The 20,380-nt window shown below is 40.4% G+C and overlaps 1 protein-coding gene across 3 annotated transcripts; it reads right to left on the minus strand.

The window, feature by feature from the left end:
* Positions 1-12,117: 12,117 nt before the first annotated feature.
* On the minus strand, positions 12,118-20,266 carry LOC147218978 (fizzy-related protein homolog). Of its 3 annotated transcripts, none has more exons than XM_086172839.1 (14): positions 20,123-20,266; positions 19,060-19,133; positions 18,176-18,304; positions 17,932-17,995; positions 16,924-17,054; positions 16,742-16,827; positions 16,474-16,657; positions 16,027-16,092; positions 15,034-15,136; positions 14,755-14,939; positions 14,406-14,639; positions 13,896-14,000; positions 13,607-13,699; positions 12,118-13,527 (listed from the first exon to the last, which is right to left on the minus strand). In XM_086172839.1, exons 2-14 carry the CDS (start codon positions 19,126-19,128, stop codon positions 13,486-13,488), a joined length of 1,491 nt encoding a protein of 496 aa, XP_086028965.1. In that variant the 5' UTR covers positions 19,129-19,133; positions 20,123-20,266; the 3' UTR covers positions 12,118-13,485. The 3 variants fall into 3 exon arrangements, with proteins under 3 accessions (XP_086028965.1, XP_086028967.1, XP_086028966.1); XM_086172841.1 differs by having other exon boundaries at positions 16,924-17,051; positions 20,123-20,261; XM_086172840.1 differs by having other exon boundaries at positions 20,113-20,240.
* Between the last annotated feature and the right edge of the window lie 114 nt (positions 20,267-20,380).

The following is a 20,380-nucleotide window of genomic DNA, read 5'->3' on the forward strand; positions in this document are numbered from 1 at the left end:
CTGCAGCTTTGATGAGCCGACATGTCTTCCTCTGATCCCCTTTTCCTGACCACACATGCGGACCTGCGCTGACTGCCCGTCCCTCCTGCAGAGTCACTCCGAGGTGCCATTACAAGCACAGTTGAACAGTTGGCATACCCTCACACCAGGCTGCGTGCCCAGATACTAACAATGGAGTACACGTGTTGCACATGGCCTGTGCCCTTGAGAATGTGTTTGATTTATTTTGTCGCTTGTTGTGCATTTCCTTTTACACATCCGACGCTGAGCTCTGCCGTTTTATTTTCCTCATTAAACCATCTGCTTGGCTCTTTTCAGATCAGTCAGGACCAGTCAAATAAGGACCCTGCAGTCCCGGCCATGGTGCGTGCAAAGGTGTGTAGGGGTCCATCGGCCGGTCGAAGTGTTCGGCAGACCTGTTAACTTCTATTGGGCTTCGGAAAAGGCCACGCTTTGTTCCTCTCCATCCGAATAGTGCAGAAACCATTTAGTTGTGGTGTTCTGTTTGTGATTCGTGTGGGAGTGTGTAGACTGACAGTAAATCAAACCCGCGAGCCACACAACCAACACCTTCGTGCACATCGTGGTGTGTAGCAGCTGTGGCTTCTACCAAAGGGCAAATCTTTTCTTAAATTAAATTTCGAATTTCCGCATTGAGGCAAAGACCGCTGAGTTTGAGGAACAAACAAAAGTCCAAAAAACAGCGGTGAAATTTAACAAAGGGGTCAGTTTGAGGGTGTGATCGAAAACACATTAAGTATAAAACTGATCATCGAGGGAATTCTCCCTTCCTGTTTGACACATCAAATATACTTATGTGATTCATTTGGAGCCATTCCCTTCAAAATGTGGACGACGCATTTTATGTGATTTGAATAATCAAATACTAAAAAAGGCACATTTGCTGATTATATGTGGGTGGATACTCAGGTAGGTCATGAATGCTGCTGGGACAAAATGAGCTTTAAGGTTGACTGACAAATTATTCAGTTAATACCATTTCCCTCATTGGAATGATGCTCTGTGTTAATATCGTGTAGACAGTCCAGTGTGAAATGTATTTAATCAGATTATGTTTTGCATACATAGTTTACTCCCTGTACCTCAACAGTGACATATAGAGATTGTTAATTGAGGACTAAAATGCAACGTGACGTTTCAGGACTTTTTTTTTAATATTAGTCAAAATCTCAAATCTAATAGCTATACTGTACCGTCATGTGAAAAAAAGATCCAGTCATCTGGAATGTTAAAACTCTTCAAAGTTAAAAGTAAGTACCAATGTGACATTGTGCATCTGACATGAATCTTGACTCTAATTTAAAAAGATAATCTTTACAATCGCAAAAAATCCAACATTTCAAACCGGCAGCCGGGGTTGTCTGACGAAATCCAAATATTTCTGCTGAAATGAATACCTGATTTTGTTCCCTGGATTACAATAAACCAGTCATTACCTACTTACCCCTATGCTGAGGATTTTTTTTTTTTGTTTTTCAAAACACTCCTGGAATTTCATTGAAATCTGCAGCATATTCCTATAAAATGGGAAGAATGGTATTCTATGAATAGTAATAAAGTAATGAAACAATTGCCAGAGGCGCTCAAAGAGATCTAAGGAGATCTGCACGCGTGCTCACAGCTCTGGCTACACTACAGTAAAAAATGATGTTGTCATTCCTTTCCCATTGACTGCACACGTCTGGACTTTGGGGGTAAGAGATAATGTCGAACAAGCAGAATAGATGCATTTATTCTGTTTTTCTTTTTCTATTTTTTCCACATTTTTGACTGTAAACTGGTTTCCGCTTAAAATCCAGGAGTGTTTTGTGAAGTAAAGTCCCAATGACTGACCTTTTACTTTATAGTGAGCTATTCCTATAAACTTTACGGAAGGCACTCTGTGTTTTAGGGGGTTTGACTCATGACAAGTAAACACATTTCATTTTATGAGTTTTTGCCCCATGACAACCACCTGATGATTGACTTTAGAGTTGTCAAAAAAGAAGACGGGAATAAAAGAGGGATGCTCTGGTGAAAGCAGCCACCCTGACACCCAAAATGGCAGTTTTTACTTTATTTTATTGAAACAGCTGGAAAGGTTAGGAGTGAAAAACAATACACTACAGTAGTCACTGACTTACTCCAGAGTATCCTGGAGATAATGTATACAGGAGCAGACATTGTATACATTTTTTATTCAAGTCGTTTTCCGCTCCGGTGTCCAAACGTCTATAACCAGATCCCCACATTTGAAGGCATCTACCTATTCCGCATTCTCTTAAATTAAATCTTTCTTGAATCAGTTTAAGGGCAATGCCAGACTAAGAGTGGCAATGATATACTTCACCTGCCTTGAGATTGTAGTTTTTTCTTGCATGAGAAATATTCACAGTATTTTGGCCAGCCTCACTGACACAAATGGGATGTTTTGAATACCAAGAACACCTCGATGTAATCCGGCGCAGATGATGACACGAGCAATTACAGCTTTCTGTCACCATTGGAATCGTTGAAAACCGAACATTACTGTCTTTATTCGGAGAGCTTTCGTTGCAGGACAGTGTTGTTAGACAGCTCACTTTCATCTAGAAAAGGCATGTGAGTGCATGAGTGTATATAAAGGATAAATCAGAAATTCCTCATTTTCTCCTCCGAGTGACATTATTTCAGGACCTTCTACAAAAACCTTGAAAGTTTGTCATTATTTCTATTGGCCAGTGAACAAATCCACTTGACTCTTTTGTGTTGCTTAGCAACACAAGTCAATTCCTGGTTTTATATATGAAAAAACAGCATGCTGCCAATCTGGAAACTTACAGGTTGGAGAGCGAATAAGACCAGCAGTGATGCATTTTAATTAAAAGCATTATGAGCCTTTCTGAGAGAAATGCTGTCATCGGGATTAATAGAAGATGGCGACGTGATTGATTTTTGCTTCGCGTTCATGCTCCATGGGTTTCCCTCGGATGATTTGTCTTTCAAATGTAACTGACATGTTGCTGCTCCCTCTAAAATGGTGACATCCTTGATTGCAAATTCCAAATGTTCGATTTGAAATAGCCACACTTTTTGTCGACCTGGTAGTATTTTGTATCAAGCAAAGGTACATTATATTTCTAATCAGGTGGGCTTGACTTTTGTCCTCAGCTTCTTGTTTGCCATGCAGAAAAAAAGAAGATCCTGTCAGCTCACTCATGCAGGTATCCTGGTAACAACAGAAAAGAGGTGGGTTTTATTCCTGGTTTTTAATTTCTAAAGCCTCAGCCTTTTTAAATATTTAACATTTATCCTGGGTATACATCGTCTTTGATCCCTTTGTTTTATATTTTAGTAAGTCTACCTCATTAATACACAACCTGAGAGCGACATAATGTAAAATAGATTGTTGATAGATTGTTGTGTTTTTTTGTGCGTCTCCTCTAATGTTTTTTCTTAAACTACCTTATCTGTCTGAATACAGCATCAGCTTCTACATGGGTGGCGGAGAAAGATCTGCCACAGATAATTTTTCATCACGGACTCTAGATTTCATATATTTACTCAGGTTTGTTTGCTAATATCAGTCAAAACTAAAGGAGCCGGGACGAACCCAACGCATGCGGAGACCGAATACTGGAACTCAAATGCAACAAAGACAACATCAGCAAAAACAAGACAGCCCCCGTACATAGAGGAAGGGATCCGGTGTGTTTTTGACTTATTTTTTTCCATTCTTAATTCACACCTGTCACAGAATCAATCCATTGAGACTAAGGTCAAATATATCTTTAACACAGTGACCCCTCCTGGAGCACCAAAACTGGTATCATAATGAAAACCCTGACCCCCCCAGCACCCCCTCCCTTCTTTACACACACACACACAGACACACACACATATACACCCCTATTCAACGGCAGAGAGACTACAAGACAATGCACTACAACAAAACTACAAGAAAATGACAATTACAGTGACTTGGGGAGCCATTAAAAACACAAGATTAAGAGATTTGGATCTTTGTAACTGATGGATGACTTGTATTTATTCTCCTAAAAATCCGTGTTGCCGTGTAAAAGGACAAGGCTTATGGGCAGCGACCCTCCTCTCCTCAGATCATATGAAAATGTAGCATAGTTAAAGAATTCAGGACAGAACATAATAGATTGTATTTATCATCTCCCTTGGGTCTCATTATCAGCAATAGATGCAGTGTAACTGTGTTTAAACTCAACACATGCATATTGATGCTGGTGTGAGAAACACAGGAGTATTCTTCCATAATTTAGAATTGTTTTTTTTTTTAATTAAGAACAAAAAATATGCTCAAGTGCACATTTATTCATGGGCAATTTATTGCTTTGAAATGCCTGAACACTATATGTGGCATCATTGGAAAGTGTGGAAAATAATAGCACCAATTATCATTTGAAATCAGTAAGTGACACTAGTTATTATGGTCTGTTTGTGCAAAATGAGCATTACAGTACATTTCTGTGTATTGAAATATAATAAAATGAAATGGCGATGTTTCTTTCTCAGGAACGTCTCTGATGACTTGATTTCTAGCGATTAACTCTATCGAGTATTACAACTATGCCCGTTATAAACCGTAAGTTAAATTGTTGGTTTTTTTTGCATTTTTTTTTTTTTCAAATATATTTCAGTGTTTGGAATTTACTGAATGAATTGAGCCAGCAGCCTCAGAAGTTAAGAGCATTGCAGGTCAAAGCTGACGTGGACTGAAGAGCGTTGCTTGTGCTGAGAGGCAGACTGGGACTTGTTGTTCTTTGATCAGCTTCACAACAAAATCACTAGTCTTCCACTCAGCACTACCAACACTTCCCCTCCGGCCTGATGGGAGATCCACATCCACTTCTAGCATCTGGAGAAGCGGAAAAGAGATGGAGAGAGAGAGAGAGAGAGAGAGAGAGAGAGAGAAGGAAACAACCTTGTAACATCACCAGACCCACATTTGAACGTTCCCTTTGTTGCAATGGTGTTAAATACCCCATGTTCATTTAAAGAATCACACATGTAGACCTCAGAGCGTCTGACCGCTGGTTCGGGGTTATGAACTTTGGATGCTGGAGACGGAAACACTACATGTAATCCTCTTCTCTGTGCCCCCCCAACTCATTTCTCTCTGAAGCCTGTTGACATTCCATCCTTCCTTTGTTGTTGTAATGCCAACCTTTCAGCTCCCCTCAAAAGAGGGAGACAGGAGGAGGAGGGGAGGAGAAGAGACAGACAGAAGGAGAGATGGAGAGAGAGGGGAGGGTGAGACAGGATCAAGGCACTTACAATAAACCCCCTTAAACATATGCAGCCAGAGGGAACTGTAAGGTTTGCACAATATGCAGTCGGACGTACACATTTTGCAGTTCGACGTGGGAAATGGTGATCTGATCACAGACCATCAACTAGGTGATTTCTCTTTCCTTTTCCAGTTACATTTGGACTGGGAGAGAGGGAGAGAAGGGGAGGAAGAAGGAGAGCGAAAGAGACAGACTGTCCTGCATCTCCAGTATGTTTCTGAGCTGGTAGCTATGCAACAAGACTGGGAGTCGGTGGAAGAGGGGGATGGGAATACGGGGACAGTTCACTGAGAGGAAGGAAGGGTGGAAGGAAACAAGGGAGAAGATGAGTGGAAACGACAGAAAAGGAGGAATGCCGAATGCAGGGGATGGGGGTGGTGGTGGGGATTTGGGTTGGAAATATCCCCCTTACTAAAATCCAAATGGCTGCAAGAGCCAGGCATTAAAGAATTGTGATTTTTTTTTTTTTTTTTTTTAAAAGACACCGAAATATCGACTATTTACTTTCCAAACAGCAGCAGAGCCCCTGGCGTGGTGGGGATTTATCCTGAGGATGTGTTACAGGGTAATAGATGCGCCGTAACCCCCCCTGCTTTACGCGGGTAAAGGAGAGCGGGAGCTCCGGGGTGGGAGCTGACCACCGTCTCGGTGCTGAATGACGCCCTGCTTCGGCTCCACGTCCGTCTCCTCGGCATCTCGCCCGGATGTCGGCCCGTAGGAGGGGAGGGGAGAGGAGGGGGGGGGGACGCCACCTGTTGCTGCGCCGAAGTTTTCTCTCCGGAGGCTGATGGAGCCGCGGTCGGTCCGACGGAACGAAGAAACCCGTCCGATTTTTCAACGCCCGTCTGATCACGGAGGTTTTTCTTTTTTTTTTTTTTTTTCTTTTCTCGAATAGCGGCATCGTGACGACACGATAAACATTTCCTCCAGACGAGGCAGGACCGGGTCGCGCTCCTCCGCCTCACATGGACGCGGCCGGGGTTCGCTTCCGCTCCCCTTTCCCCAGCGGGTTCGATCACGGATAAGGTTAATCGCTATCAGTTATCGTTTGTTTGAAAAACAAACAAACAAACAAACAAAAGCAACCACATTCATCACCTGCAGATCAAGAGCCAAATGTGTATTTTTTTTGAATAATAATAATAATACAGAAAAGCGAGATTGGACTTGCCGTTCATCGATGGTGACATGATGTGGCGACGGTCGTGATGTTACCGGGTAAAGGCTGCGGGAAGATGGATCGGCTTGTTTATATACACCCGCTGCCCCCGGAGGACGAGGGGTGGGCGGGGTTTACCGAGGTGACGACTGCGAGAGGGGGCCAATTGAAGTGTATTCCTTTTTTATTTATTTCTATTTTATTTATTTATTTATTTTTTTCCTCTCTGGAAGCGTTAAGGGTGCGGCCAAAAGCGGCAGTCAAATTACGTTGTGTGAAGGTTAAGGGTTGCTGTGGATAAAACTGACGGAAGCTGGAGACGTGAAGCCAGATGGAGCAGGAAGTGTCACTCAGGCCGGACCACGTCAATGACACATGGAAGATCAAGTCACGTGATATTCATTTCTTCTTCTTTTTTATTTTATTTTTTTATTTATTAAGAAATAAATAAATTAAGATATGTATTTTAGCTCGGGTGGCAGCATGGTGGCGCAGTGGTTAGCCCTTCCACCTCAGCGCAAAAAGCTCATATTCTAATCAAAAATCAAACTTATTCTTTTTCCCCCCTCAGGAGTCGCCACAGCAAATCATCTGCTTCCATCTAATCCTATCCTCTGCATCCTCCTCTCTCACACCAACTAACTTCATGTCCTCTTTCACTTCTTCTTCTCCTTCTTTGTCTTTCAGCTTTTTCCTTCAGGGGTCGTCACGGCGAATCGACCTTCTCCATCTAACCCTGTTCTCTGTATCCTCCTCTCTCACTCCAACTAACTTCATATCCTCTCTCACTACGCCCATAAATCTTCTCACTATGTCCATAAATCTTCATCACGATGTCCATAAATCTTCTTCTGGTTATTATAATTGATTCGCATGTTTGGTTTTGGCAAAAGTTTTACGCCGGATGCCCTTCCTGACACGACCCTCTGCATTTATCCGGGCTTGGGACCGGCTCGGGGAGACACCGGCCTGTGACGCCCTGAGGCTGCATTTCATGTCCTCTTTAACTCCATCCATCAATCTCCTCCGCTGGTCCTCCTGCCCTAGTAGTTTCAACCTCAGCATCCTTCTACCCCGATAATCCGTCATGGCTCCTCTGTACACATTCAAACCATCGCAGTCTGACTTTATATCCAAAAGATCCAGCATGTTCCTTCTAATCATAACACGCTACCTAAATGGCCAAAAAAAAAAAATCAAAGAAAATGTTCTCCCTGACACTGATCTAAATTCGCCAACATATAAACCAAAATTCTGTTCTCAAAAAACACCGGGGGGTCTCCTGAGGATGTAAATAAAATCAGCGCTGCTTCCACCCACACACCTCAGAAAGAAGCTCAAAATTGACCACAAATTCCCAGAAAAGAAAAAAACAACAACATGGAAAAATGAGTTATCAGTTGAGCAGAAATGTTCAGAAAATCAAGTACTAAACTCTTGAATAAAATATGTCTCATTTGACCATGATCATTATTAATACTTCAAATTCATGATTATTTACACAGGTATAGCTAAATATTCGTATAGTTGTTGCATTCCTAGTAAACTCGAGTCACATCAGTTATCCGTTTCCAGTGGCCTGGAGAGTTTTTGGTTTCCTCCTCATGGAGGAATCATGGTCCACGTTGTCCTTTTGGGGTGTCTTGGACCAGAAATAGCTTCTACTTGATTGCATAGAGGGAAGGACAACTCAATTTGTGAAGAACGTTGATTTGGACACTGCCTGGCACTGCATGAACTTTGAGGTATGTGTGTTTGTGTGCGTGTGCTTTTGTGTGTCCTGGTGGAAGTGAATGAATGAATTAGTTTTGCAGAAAACTTCAATCTGTTCGTGCTTTTTTTTTCAATGCAGTTCTACAATTTTATCTCAAATTATTTGTCCCATGCATCTCTGGCGCTCGGTCGGACCCCCAAACAAACACCTGCTGCGCTCCTGTGCAAAGTCTCTTCCTTTTGCCACTGAATATTGCGGTAACACAATGCCCTGCCTCACAGTGAAATGAATAATTCATGTTTAAACTCACATACCTGTGGCAGGTGCACATAAATCATCACATCATACATGGCCTCATTTAAGTCCAAGTGTAGTTTCAGTCTCTATGTATTTTGAAAACCCTGTGAATTCTTTCTCTGCTGTTGAGAATAACACGAAATTCTCACTAACCACCACAATTCTGTCGCCCTTGGTTCTGTTTGTGTGCCCACATTTCTACTTTTTATGTTTTTCATTCCCCTCTTTTCAAACTCCCTCTTTCTTTGCCCTCTTTTCTTTGTGCGGTCCGTCTCTGTGGCCGAAGAGAGGTTGCGTTGCTCCAGCAGCACCTGAAGCTGCTCACTGTCTGTCCAGATCAGGATCGTGCTTTCCTGCCCTGCACGTATCTCTGAGTTTTGTCCAGTTTACATGTGTATCTCTTCAAGGAGCACGACATCTTTTAACTTTCTGTTTGGTTTCCTTCCCCTCTTATATCCAAGCTGTTTCTCTCTCGCGGATTGAAATTCTTGTTGCTTCGGACCCTCCTGCTGCTGCAAAAGCTGTTGGAAATAAAATATATATTGTTTACTAACGTGTGTCTGTCCGTTCTTGGAATGGGGTCCCTTCCATTTGGCCCTTCCTGCAGATTCATCCATTTTTCTTGTGAGAATGATTCATTGGAATACTTCTCCCTCATTTAAATCATGTGTTCAAAGACAGGGGTTATTTACCCCAATGCCAACCAAGATGTTTCAATTAGCTATATATATATATGACTTGGCAAAAATCCCATGCTAATCGATAGTAATTTCTGAATAGTATATGAAACAACTGAAATCCAAACTTTTCGTATGAAACCAATCATATGCAACATCATATGCAATGTACATAGAATTTAAAGGGGGATCAATACAGCAGCAAGGCACTGCCTCCTGCATCGATCTTCTACTAATGATGGACGGCAATCGCAGATCTTGCTTTCCACTCACCTGAATTAACTCCTCACGAGTTTATTTTACATGGACACATTGTTGTGTTTGCAGTGTTAAGTTCTTCTGGAGTACATGCTTGTGTACTGCTGTTCATGTTTACCACTGAATACATTGAGTGCAAAGGACATACTGTAGTTTGGGAACTAAAATGCAGCTTGAACAAAAAAATGTGACTATATAAACTCAACCTACATTTATGGCGCAAGCATAAAAACATACCACTGTGTTCAGTTTCACTGTCTGATTGTGCCTGGTTTAAAGAAAAATTCAGATGATAGCAGTTTTTTATAATAATGGTTTTTAAGTAGTAAGGTCTCTCCAAAGGTCCCTCAGCTGAGTCGCTGTCTCACTGCACAGACCTTAAGCTGTGAGTATCACCATGGTAACCTCTAAATGAAGCCTCCCAGCTGCTCAGATAAGTTGATTAGATTGTGTCTGTAATGTTTGCGTGGTTTACTAGGCATCTGACTATCAATTAGATTTTTATTTTAATTATTTGTCCGTTAAAATCATTGCTTTGGTATCCAGAAATGAACCAGAGTCATGTCTTTCATGTAGACATGGTTCAGACAACTTGATGCGTGTTAAAGTCCTTTTAAGGCTTTTTAATGCTACGCGAAATGAGCTATTATGCAAAAGCCATTGAAAAGCCCGAAGTGTGTTCAGCAGCGTTTTTGACGGAAGTTCCAGCTATATTTGGAAAGCGAAGGGCAAAACTGACAAAACTCTATGAAAAGATTGATACCCAAAATGGGATGTTTTGGACATCCAACTGTTTGCAATTCAAGTAAAAGAAAAAGAAAGAAACTCTTTTTGCATTGTTAAGACTTTTGAACTGCCATTAAATGTCATTGTCTTGTAGAACTTTCATGGATCTGCAGAAATGAAGATGTGGTAATATACATAATTAATTAGATATGTCCCTGTTGAATTAACTGAGGTGACTTCAAGTTTTTTCCTCATTTCATGACATCTGAGAGAGCCGTGAGCAACCGAGCATCGGACAGGTTGCATTCAGGTTGTTGAGACAAAAAGGGTGTCTGTTATTTTCAGGGCCCTGGGTGACATTGTATTAAAATCTTCAACTTATTAAAAAATAATCAGAATAACCATCCGCCGACTCCCTGTTTTTCTGCGATCTTCTTGTTCTGTTGTATCTTATTTGACATCTGTTACTTGTCACCTCATCACAGTTTACAGGCTGTGGGGAAAACATCCTTCCCATCCCCCTCTTTATGAATGTAAAGTGCTGCTGTTTTTTTTTTTTTTTTTTTTATCTGAGTACTTGTAAATAAGACACACAAGTGACCCTCTGTGTGCTCTGTTCCCTCCGACAAAATGACCAAAAAGAAGCCGAGGTAGATGCGGCTATTAGAAATCACAAAACCCTTGTCCTTTTGATATATCCCCGAAGGCTAGTTAACAATGCACCTCAAGCTTTGGGCTTAGGAGGGAACCTGGGGGAAGAGCCCGCACACTGTGTTGTGAGGCTTTAGTTGTATAACGAACATCCCACTCTGTGCCTCTTGATAGAAACATCAGGAGGTAGGATTATGCATATTAGTGATCTCTCTCTGTTCTCTAACATCTGCCCACCAAGATCCACAGATGAGCTGGAAGATCAATCTGAATGCCTTTCATTCAAATTATTTGTCCGATCACTATAATGGACCATGTATGTTATTTAGATGACATTATAACAGAGCCTGCAGGAGAAAAAAGGCTCAGGCTCTCTGCTGTTAATAGAGGTGGGAGTCACATGGGACTCATGTAACATATGTGACAGCATATATCATCCTAATAAAACAAAAATGAAAGTATCTGTTATTTTGCTTTTGTTTGTTGTCACATCCCTGGAAAAAGAAAAAGAAAAAGAAAGAAACAAACAAAAAGACATAGGTGGCCAAATCCTGTGTATTGTACCCCTTAGTTGTTTAGTGATAAAAATCAGTTAACTGCATTTTAACAAAGTGAGTGTGAAATTACGAGGCATTGCATATCCATTATATTGACGTCCTGTTTCTGTGTCATATGTTTGCAATGGATTGGTAATTTCACAATAATTGAGGCCTCGGGATGTTTTGTAGTTTCTTGCCCTGTTGCAGATGCGGTGAGACTGGTGCGCAGCTCTTTGATGGGATGTTTAACCGGCAAGCCTGCGATAAAGATAACCAGCGTTATTGGCAGGATATTGTCTTGTTAGTGTTTAACCGGGTTTTCACCTTTAAGGTAACCTGGTTATGGTTGATTGTATGGGTGTGGCAGCAGCAGTGAATCAGTGATGATCATGGGATGGCTCCCTCTGGTGTACACTTAGAATTGGGACAATGCAGTGACTCACGGCTGTTGGGAGAGGTTCGGGGAAATCAAACATGAGTGGAATATTTTTATAAAGTGACTGAAGGTGCAGGATTTGAGATGGTTTCTTAAAAGACAAGAGCTTCATATTAAGAATAGGATTCTGCCAGCGATAAATTTCCAGTTTTCCAAGAGACTGTGTAGAAGGCACGACCCCAAATCCTACAAGGTCAGTCTGAATTCAGGCTAGTTTTCAAATTGATTTTTAATCGAGTGCCATTTCAATTATTCTGTCAGGGATGAATTCTGAATGTCTGAGCTCTAATGAGTAGTAATCCAGATATGACGCCCCCCCACCCCCACAACAGAAAAAACGTGAGAACTAACACAGTATACAAGATATGACATTTTAATTATTGATAATCTTAGTACAGAAATATTAATCTTTTTAACATTCTTTATGTAATTCAAGTTGGCAAGTCTTGATTTTTCCAAGTGGTGTCAAACTGCTCATCGGAATCCCTCAAATTAAGTTTGTAAACATACATGCCATGACTGCACAAGACCTTTCAATACATCACAAATAAATAAGAGTAAATGTGGCATACTAACTGACTTGCTCAAACAGGGAAATAAAACAGAAATGATGTTGCAGGTGATATGGAAGTTGTTTTTTTTTTCTTAGCAAAACTGAAAAAAAAGGCATAACTAGTCAACACAAACATCACCCTACGATGAAGCTGAAGTGTATGGGCATTGAGTATCTTCGCTAATAGCAGGAGCAACATTCCATTGACTGAACCAAAGATGTTTTGATTGTGTGCTTTATTTGAGGTTACAAACTGCATCGTGTGGCAAGTGTTAACATCTTGCCTGATCTTTGCCATTTCAGAGAGGATACCTGATAATTTGGGGGGGATTATTCAACCACATTGTTGGCTGTAACACTTACGGTTTTACAGCTTTAAATTGTCTTCCTTCTTAAAATGTGCTGGGTTGTTGGACTTGTATTTCAGAATCGTGGAAATACCGAGTAATGTTGCTTATTGATGCAAACATGTACTTAATGTAAGATTTTACACAATGAAGCCATATTACCCAGTCTACATTAACCACTAATGATTGAATATTGGCCTAAGATTGTTTTTTGTCTCCATCTGTCATTATTGCCTCTGTGATACTTCAATTTGTTTTTTTTTTTGCAAATGCTAAACACCCAAAGGCAGTGCCAAAGTCATACCACAGATTATACCAAGACCTGCGCTTACACAAGCAATTCTTCAGGCTTATAAACATAACACTCAAAATTAGACCATTTTAAAACATGTATTTAAAAAAAACAAGACATGATTAAAACAAAAAAACTAAAATAAATAGACAATTAAAATGGACAAACTCAAGATTTGGCAGGTATGCACACTTGTCGGTCAGTCTGTAAACAAAACGATCACATGGGGTGGGACAAATCGTCCCAGAATTCTCCTTGTCCTCAGAGATCACTGCAGTGGCTCTGCAACTCATGGGAAAGTGGATACTGGATGAACATTTTCCCTCCATCCGTTTTCCCTCCACCCTTTTACACTTCCTCTAGTTCCATCCATTTCCTGCTACAATTCGGCTAGTCAACTAAGGGCAGAGGAGGGGGCCCCTTGTAGACGAGTGAAGTTATTAATCAAAGAGCGGGCCCATTACAGCTTAAACCTTATGCATGCAACGATGACTTCCTTATAGTCTTTATTGTGTAGTAACACAGAGGTATGCTCACTACCGAATCCTGGTGAAGAGATTTAACACTGACACCGACTCCTGTGAAAGAAGGACAGGGATGTGAAACAGAAACCACTAGGGACTTCAATAAACAAGAACTTCTGAGTTAACCACATACCTTAGTGGATCTCATTTTGCTAAACACATTCCAGAAGCGCAGTGTTTCATCTCCTGCCCCTGTGACAATGGCCTCTCCATCAGGGGACATGGCCTGCACACAACTCATGATTACACACTGAAAACATTCTAATACAGTTTCATCCCTTGAAGGACTTGATTCTCAGGATCTCTATGCTCAGATGCCATGTTAAAATAGTTTGCCCCTTTTACGAGTTGAGGTGACCTAAAAATGATCTAGAGGACTACAAGGAAAATACACTGTTGTTACAAACTGTGTTCACACTGACCAGATAGAGAACCCTGTAGGAATGTCCAGTAAGTTTGGCCACTTGAGTGAGGGATGGATACTTCCACACCAGAATCTGGTTCTGGGAATAACCATGTGTGCTGACCTGCGGAAAAAAACCCACAGTGTTGTCAACACGTTTAACATATGAGGAACATGGTTGATGTTGCTTTTATTTTTGTTGAACAAGATCAGTATTCACAAAACAGAAAGATGATTAGCCGGCACAATCTGAAAGATTGGAGGCAGGAAAAGCCATAGTTGACGTGGGAAGCAGTTTAAAATCACACTAAATAATAATCTGGTAAAAGTGACAGCTTTACTTAATTCATTCTCACAATGCAGAAAAGAAATCAGTTATCTGGCATAATTTGAGAAGAAAACATCAGGATGTATGAAAATATTGAAAGAGGGAACAGTGGATTTTTTTTCCAATGGTTACATGCCCTACACGTATATTTCCTTATACTATAAACTACGCAGTCAAAATAAATAGTCCAAGGTGACTCACCAGTTCATTGGTGTGCTTGGACCAGGCCAGGTTGCAGACCTGAGAGCCGGTGTCAGTGCATTGCAGCGGCTGCCCTGTCAGGGTGTTCCAGAAGCGGATACAGCGGTCAGCTGTGCCGCCGCCTGAGGCCAGCAGGCCATGCTGGTGGGGAGACCAGGCGATGGCCTTTACTGCAGCCAAGTGCTCAGTGTACTGCTGCACTGGCAGCACGCTTGAGTGATTCCACACAAGCAACTACAGACAGAATGTGGGGAAAGCATAAAATGAAAAAGGGTTTTGAGCTATTTTTTCCTTGCGTGCATGAAAATAAAGAGTTCCTACAAGAATAGGCTGATGAAAGTCTTTATACCTTGTTATCATTTCCACCTGATGCTAACAGCTGGTGGTCTGTGCTCCACTTAAGACCACAGACTTCCTGTCTGTGTCCTTGGAGACGGCGCTCAGACTGGAGAGGAGGGGCCCTTATGTCCCGCTGCAGGATCACTCTATCACGACTACCAGACGAGAGCTGGTCAGCATTCCAAGCCAACGCACCTGGCAGGGCAGGAGAGGCGGATTGTTGAAAGATGATGCACTGACCATGAATGAACCATAGCAACCACTTCAGTTCTTCAGTCTCTCAACTCACCAACTCGAGCTGTATGTCCTTCTAGAACAGAGAGCTTCTTTCCTGCTGCTGCATCCCAGATCTGCACATATCCTTTATGAGTTCCCACAGCTACCAGGTTACCCTAAAATAGGAACACAACAGCAAAAACTGAGCATTTATGGAATAGACATGCCCTCAAAGTGCAACATGCTCCACAGAAACAAATAAAATCATGCCTGGAATTTTCAGGTGGACTCAACAAAGAAAAGAGGAGCGGCTGTTTTAAAGATGGACACAGGTGGCTTCACTTCTTTTGAGATGTTATTTATATTTTGATACGAATATTTTTTGCTATCCATTACATTTTAATAGGCACATACTTGAACTGCTTTACGAATGATTCTGTTGAATAGTGTGTAACCAGGTGCAAAAAAATTCAATTCACAATCAGAAGAATAATATATTTTCAATCAGAAAGATAGCAATTCAATCTACATGATGTATGACATTCATCACATTTTAGTTGGATATGAAACTGTGTTATGTTAAAGTATCAACATCAAATGATATATAAATGTCAAATGATGTAGGAACTTAACAACCTCAGCTGGTTTTTAAGTCGAAACATAAAATACCGACACTAGCAACGCAACTTAGATTTTACCAAATATCAATATTTGGACAATAATGTTTATTTTAGACGTATATGTTTCAATCAGATATTTTACATATAAAACATGAAATAACAGCAAATTGTTGAGCCAATACAAGGATCAGAGTCTATTTCAGAGGTCAACGGGAAGTGGCAAAGCTGAAGATCAATCAGTTGTGCTCGAGATAAACATGACAGTGAATACTGTCAATAAATTGCTTATTATTTATGTTTGTTTGCTTTTTTTTTGCTTACTATCTGGCTTCTCTGTGGACAGCAAAATGAAAATTTCATGGTACAGAGATACATGTTTCCAGACTGCACATATGGCAATCAACAGATGGCATTTTTAATGTGAATTTTTAAGCTGAAAAACTCACCCTTTCCGACCACCCCACTGATGTTACAGAGTCCCCTTCGACAGAAAGGTCACACAAACGAGTCACCTAAAATCAGACAAGAGGGAAATAAAACAAAACACATTTTTACTGGCAGGCCAATTAATTCCTGCAAAACCTCAAACCAGGTATAAAATTTTATGAGTCTCTTTCAGCATGACAAATAACCATTTAACTACTTTTGAATTCTTGCAGATTATTTGGCAATTTCCAATTTTGGCAATCTTTTACATTTTTGGAGAACTGCCACATTTAAATGGAAAAATTATTTTCTCATCAAATCAAGGATATTTTGTTATTATTGAATAGACAAAGAAAAGTACTCTGAAGCACTCTAATGCCTGCATGAATGTGTATTAAAAATTAATCTCTTTAAAAAAAAATTAACTTTTTAGACATCTTTGTTCTCTACACTACTTTTACACCCACCTGGCTGGTGCAGGCACTCCACAGGTACACACAGGTGCCAAGTCCCACACTGAGCACATTCAGAGAGGACCAGTCCACCAGGTTGAGGTAGAAGTCGTCCTGAAGCTCTGGAGCGTCCAGAACTTTGAATGGAATTTTGGAAATTTTGCGAGTAGGTTTCCGAGGCGACCGAAGCAGTTTCTGGCTGCAATGTGCAACGACATACAGTGAGGAAACTAGTACAAAGTCTCTTCTGTTAAAAAGCTAACTCTCTGAAAGAAATTATTACCTGTTGCTACTGACGGGTGATAGAGAGTATGGAGAGACAGTGTTCCCATCCTCTTCTGGCAAAGCTCTCTTCGTGCTGACAGAATACTACAAAAACAAAGGAAATAATTACGTAAACATATGAAAATCCAACGACGAACTAATCCATTAACACATCTCAAAATGTTAATTATTTTCTTTTACATTAAAAAGGCTCCTCTTGGCTGGAGTAGATGGTTGCAAGCGGCGGTCCTCCGACTGAGGGTCCTGAACTTTTTCGATGCCAGCTCCAAGCAGCTCGTTCTTCAGAAGCGCAGAATAAGCCAGACCATCTGCTGAGGGGCAGAGGAAGAGACAGATGAGAAAGAAAACCGGGCCGTCAAAGTTAAAAGGCCTTTCTCTCACTAAGAATGCTCTGTTCTCCCACATCTCAAAAGATCAGGGTGAAGCTCTCACTGGGCTTCCCACCAGTTTCTATGAGACTGTGAAGACTTGGCAAAAATCAGAAGACTGTTTTTTGACATAACGGTATTCCAAAATACCTGCTTGAGTTCAAAAAAAACCTGTTAAGACATTTTGAACGAATAAATCACAGCGTGACCCTTGGACATTTAAGAGCACTTTAAACCCTGTTTCTCACAGGTAGCAAAATAACAAAACTCAGAACCAATCTCTTACTTGAAAAACAATTTTGATACATTGTTAATTTGCTTCTAACCTTCAAATACTTTCTGTGTCATTTTCTTCTAAAAGCTCACTAATGCCTTCCAATTGTTTTTAGAAGGAATGTAATTAAAACAGTCCATTTTTTCTTTACAATTTACAACATAAATATACACGATAATACCATAATATCATGGCTTCACTGAGGATGAAATCCAACAGATTAATTTAAAAGAGAAGGCAAACAAACAACAATAGAACCTTTCTTTGAACCTAATCGGAGTAAATGTATGAATCGAACTGATAAAAAGGAAAATATATTGAAGGCTAAACACAAATATAATGTGGGGCCACCCTGTTCAGTAGGACAGAGGCTATGGATGTAAAAAAAAAAACTGAAATGGGGAAATGAATTTGATAACAGAAATCAATGATATATAAAAAGCAATGACCGTAATCTGACCTTTCAATTTGTGTCATTTCCAACAGGATACAACTTGTATTTTTGTTCTCTCTCAAAAGCATAAAATGAATTTTTGAGGTGATTACCTTTGTTGCTGTCTGTTGTGCCGTCTTTAGTTTTCCTGTTTTGATTGTGGGACTTTTCAATTTCCTGGATCAGAAATTACCATGAACAAATGATTATCTCAACAAACTCTTTGAAACAAATTTTACAGCAGCAATCACTGAATAAAAGAACACATGACCTTGAGATTCTCTATGAACCTTAAAAATTACATTGCCATTTAGAAAAGTATGACAATTATTTGGAACTTTTCTGTAGCAGACTCACATTGATACGGTGGAAGTTGACACTCCAGTTGGCTCCTGCCCGGGAGGGAATGAAGCGATCGCCATGCTTGCTAGGGGAGGATAGGGGGGAGCTGGTTGGTGTCAGAGCTCGCACAGCTCCTGAAGCTTTCTACATGAGACAGAAGAGGAGGGAAGTCATCCTGACAGGGAGCAACAGAAAAAAGCTAGAAGACAGTTACTTGAATTTAGAAGAGAGCCAAGTGGCAGATGGTGATTTTGTTTGAGGTGTTAACAACAGGAGGCGACAATCACCAAAAAAGTCACGTGTTTTCACTCAACATGAGTGACACAGTCAAATGAAAGAAACTGTGTTTAATCTTTGGACACATGGTGAGTAACACATAATTTCTGCTCATTTCAGACTATCACTTTGTTACACAAGTGCCACTTGAAAACTGGTGCAGGTTGATAGTTTCATTCTATATCCAATAATGATAAAAATAAGTTTGAATATACTGAGCTATTCATCAAGGTGCTGTACAAATGAGAAGTATTCAGAGCAGGACACAAATCTGTCTTATGTTTATGAACAGCTTCAGAAGCCTTTCCCGGGCATTCACAAATAGAATTTTTACAGCACAAGATTTTATTTTTTAATTCTTTGACAATTTCCGAGTCATTGTTTAGAAACTACTTACTTCTTCATCATACGCCTGGATACATTTTTAATTATTTTGATTCAGGGAATTTTGGCAGATGGTGAAAGATAAACAACTGTGAATATCATAAGATACCAAAATATCAGTAAAGTGATATTCTTAACTGAGTGATTAAGTATTTGAATGTCCGGCCTAATTCAGAAATATCTTCGTTAAACCATTTGTAACAGACAACAAACATACTGGATTTTTGTTTTTTACTTACTATCGGACTTGCATTTTCATTTTGGATGTTGATTTGCCTCAGCAGCCTGCACTCATAGTCCTGATCCATGATGCCTGAAAAGAGGTTTGTACTGATCAACATATCAATGTTTTGTTTTTTGACAGCACATCTCAACTCAGATACGTCAATAAAATACTTGTGTTGTGCTCTTACTCTCAAGTCTAGAGCAGAACCGGAAAAGTAACTCTGACTGACTGACTGACTGACTGACTAACCACTTGTTTAAGTGCGTCTGAAGAAAACAGATGTCTACTGACAGTTATTTAAAAGATGTTGTATTTCAGCCAACAGGACTAAAGTAAAAAAAAAATTAAGAGTCACCTAAAATAATGAATACAAAACATGAACGAGTAAGTCTTTTACTAATCATTGATTGAAAACAGTGTCCACAATGAAGTGGAGACGATCAGACAGTCCTCCGTTTATTATCAGAAACCTATTATGACAGCTAGACATTTTCGACAACTGCCACGATATAACTGAATAAAAGAAAAAAGCGACACATAACGCAGTCATAAATCACGAGGAAAAAGATGGTATAGATGCCCTACACACGACGAACGTTAAACAGTAATTTCTAAGCAATAAATATGGGGAATAATCAGGAAGGACAATGCAAATTGGAATTACCGAATGATAAACTCCACAACTAAACATTTTTGAGAGCGACTATGCCCATACACAAATCAGTGACAGTAACAACGAGGTGGGTATTAAAGTAGCTTAGTGGAATACTGATAATGATCTGTTGCGGGTGGGCTCAGTCAACTGCTATCGCCTTTAGTCGAAACCCGTATAATTAGCAACTAATACGGCCGACTCAATTAACTACCATCCACATTAACTTTTATCAAGAGTTTTATAGAATTCGGGTATGATTACCAATAATTTAAAACCGCAATCACCAAAACTGATAGATAAAATCGAATATGATAATCTGTTAGAGGTATGCTAATGCTATTGCTAGCCTGCTAGCTGGCGAAGAAGCGATAGCTGTCCGGTTGCTTGTTTGTTCACGACCTGTTCTTTTACTTTAACTTACTGCACCCGGTAAACTTTTCCCACTGATGATTCGTTTCCCTCGTTGACTTCAGCTTCCTTGCAAAATGTGTTTATGGGGCGTCCAAATCTGACACATAGGGTTTACAAAATAATGTTTTCTTTCGCCGAGCGTTCAATTTGGTTTCGCTAAGCACCACGGGAAGGATGTGACATCATGACTTTTGAATCGCAATTGCTGTCCGTTGCTAGGGAAACGTATCAGCGCCTTGTTTATCGCACATTTTACATCACTCATTTG

Source organism: Fistularia commersonii, chromosome 25, assembly GCF_037954325.1.
Source record: "Fistularia commersonii isolate RoL2024-O1a breed Wild chromosome 25, RoL_Fcom_v1.0, whole genome shotgun sequence".
Classification (NCBI taxonomy): domain Eukaryota; kingdom Metazoa; phylum Chordata; class Actinopteri; order Syngnathiformes; family Fistulariidae; genus Fistularia; species Fistularia commersonii.

Excerpts from the sequence above, each read along its gene's own strand:
- LOC147218978 (XM_086172839.1), bottom strand. The coding sequence starts at position 19,128 with ATGGATCAGGACTATGAGTGCAGGCTGCTGAGGCAAATCAACATCCAA. Across the intron at positions 14,940-15,033 it reads AGGACATACAGCTCGAGTTG|GTGCGTTGGCTTGGAATGCT; the intron begins GTGAGTTGAGAG and ends CTGCCCTGCCAG. Across the intron at positions 14,001-14,405 it reads CCAAGCACACCAATGAACTG|GTCAGCACACATGGTTATTC; the intron begins GTGAGTCACCTT and ends TTTTTTCCGCAG.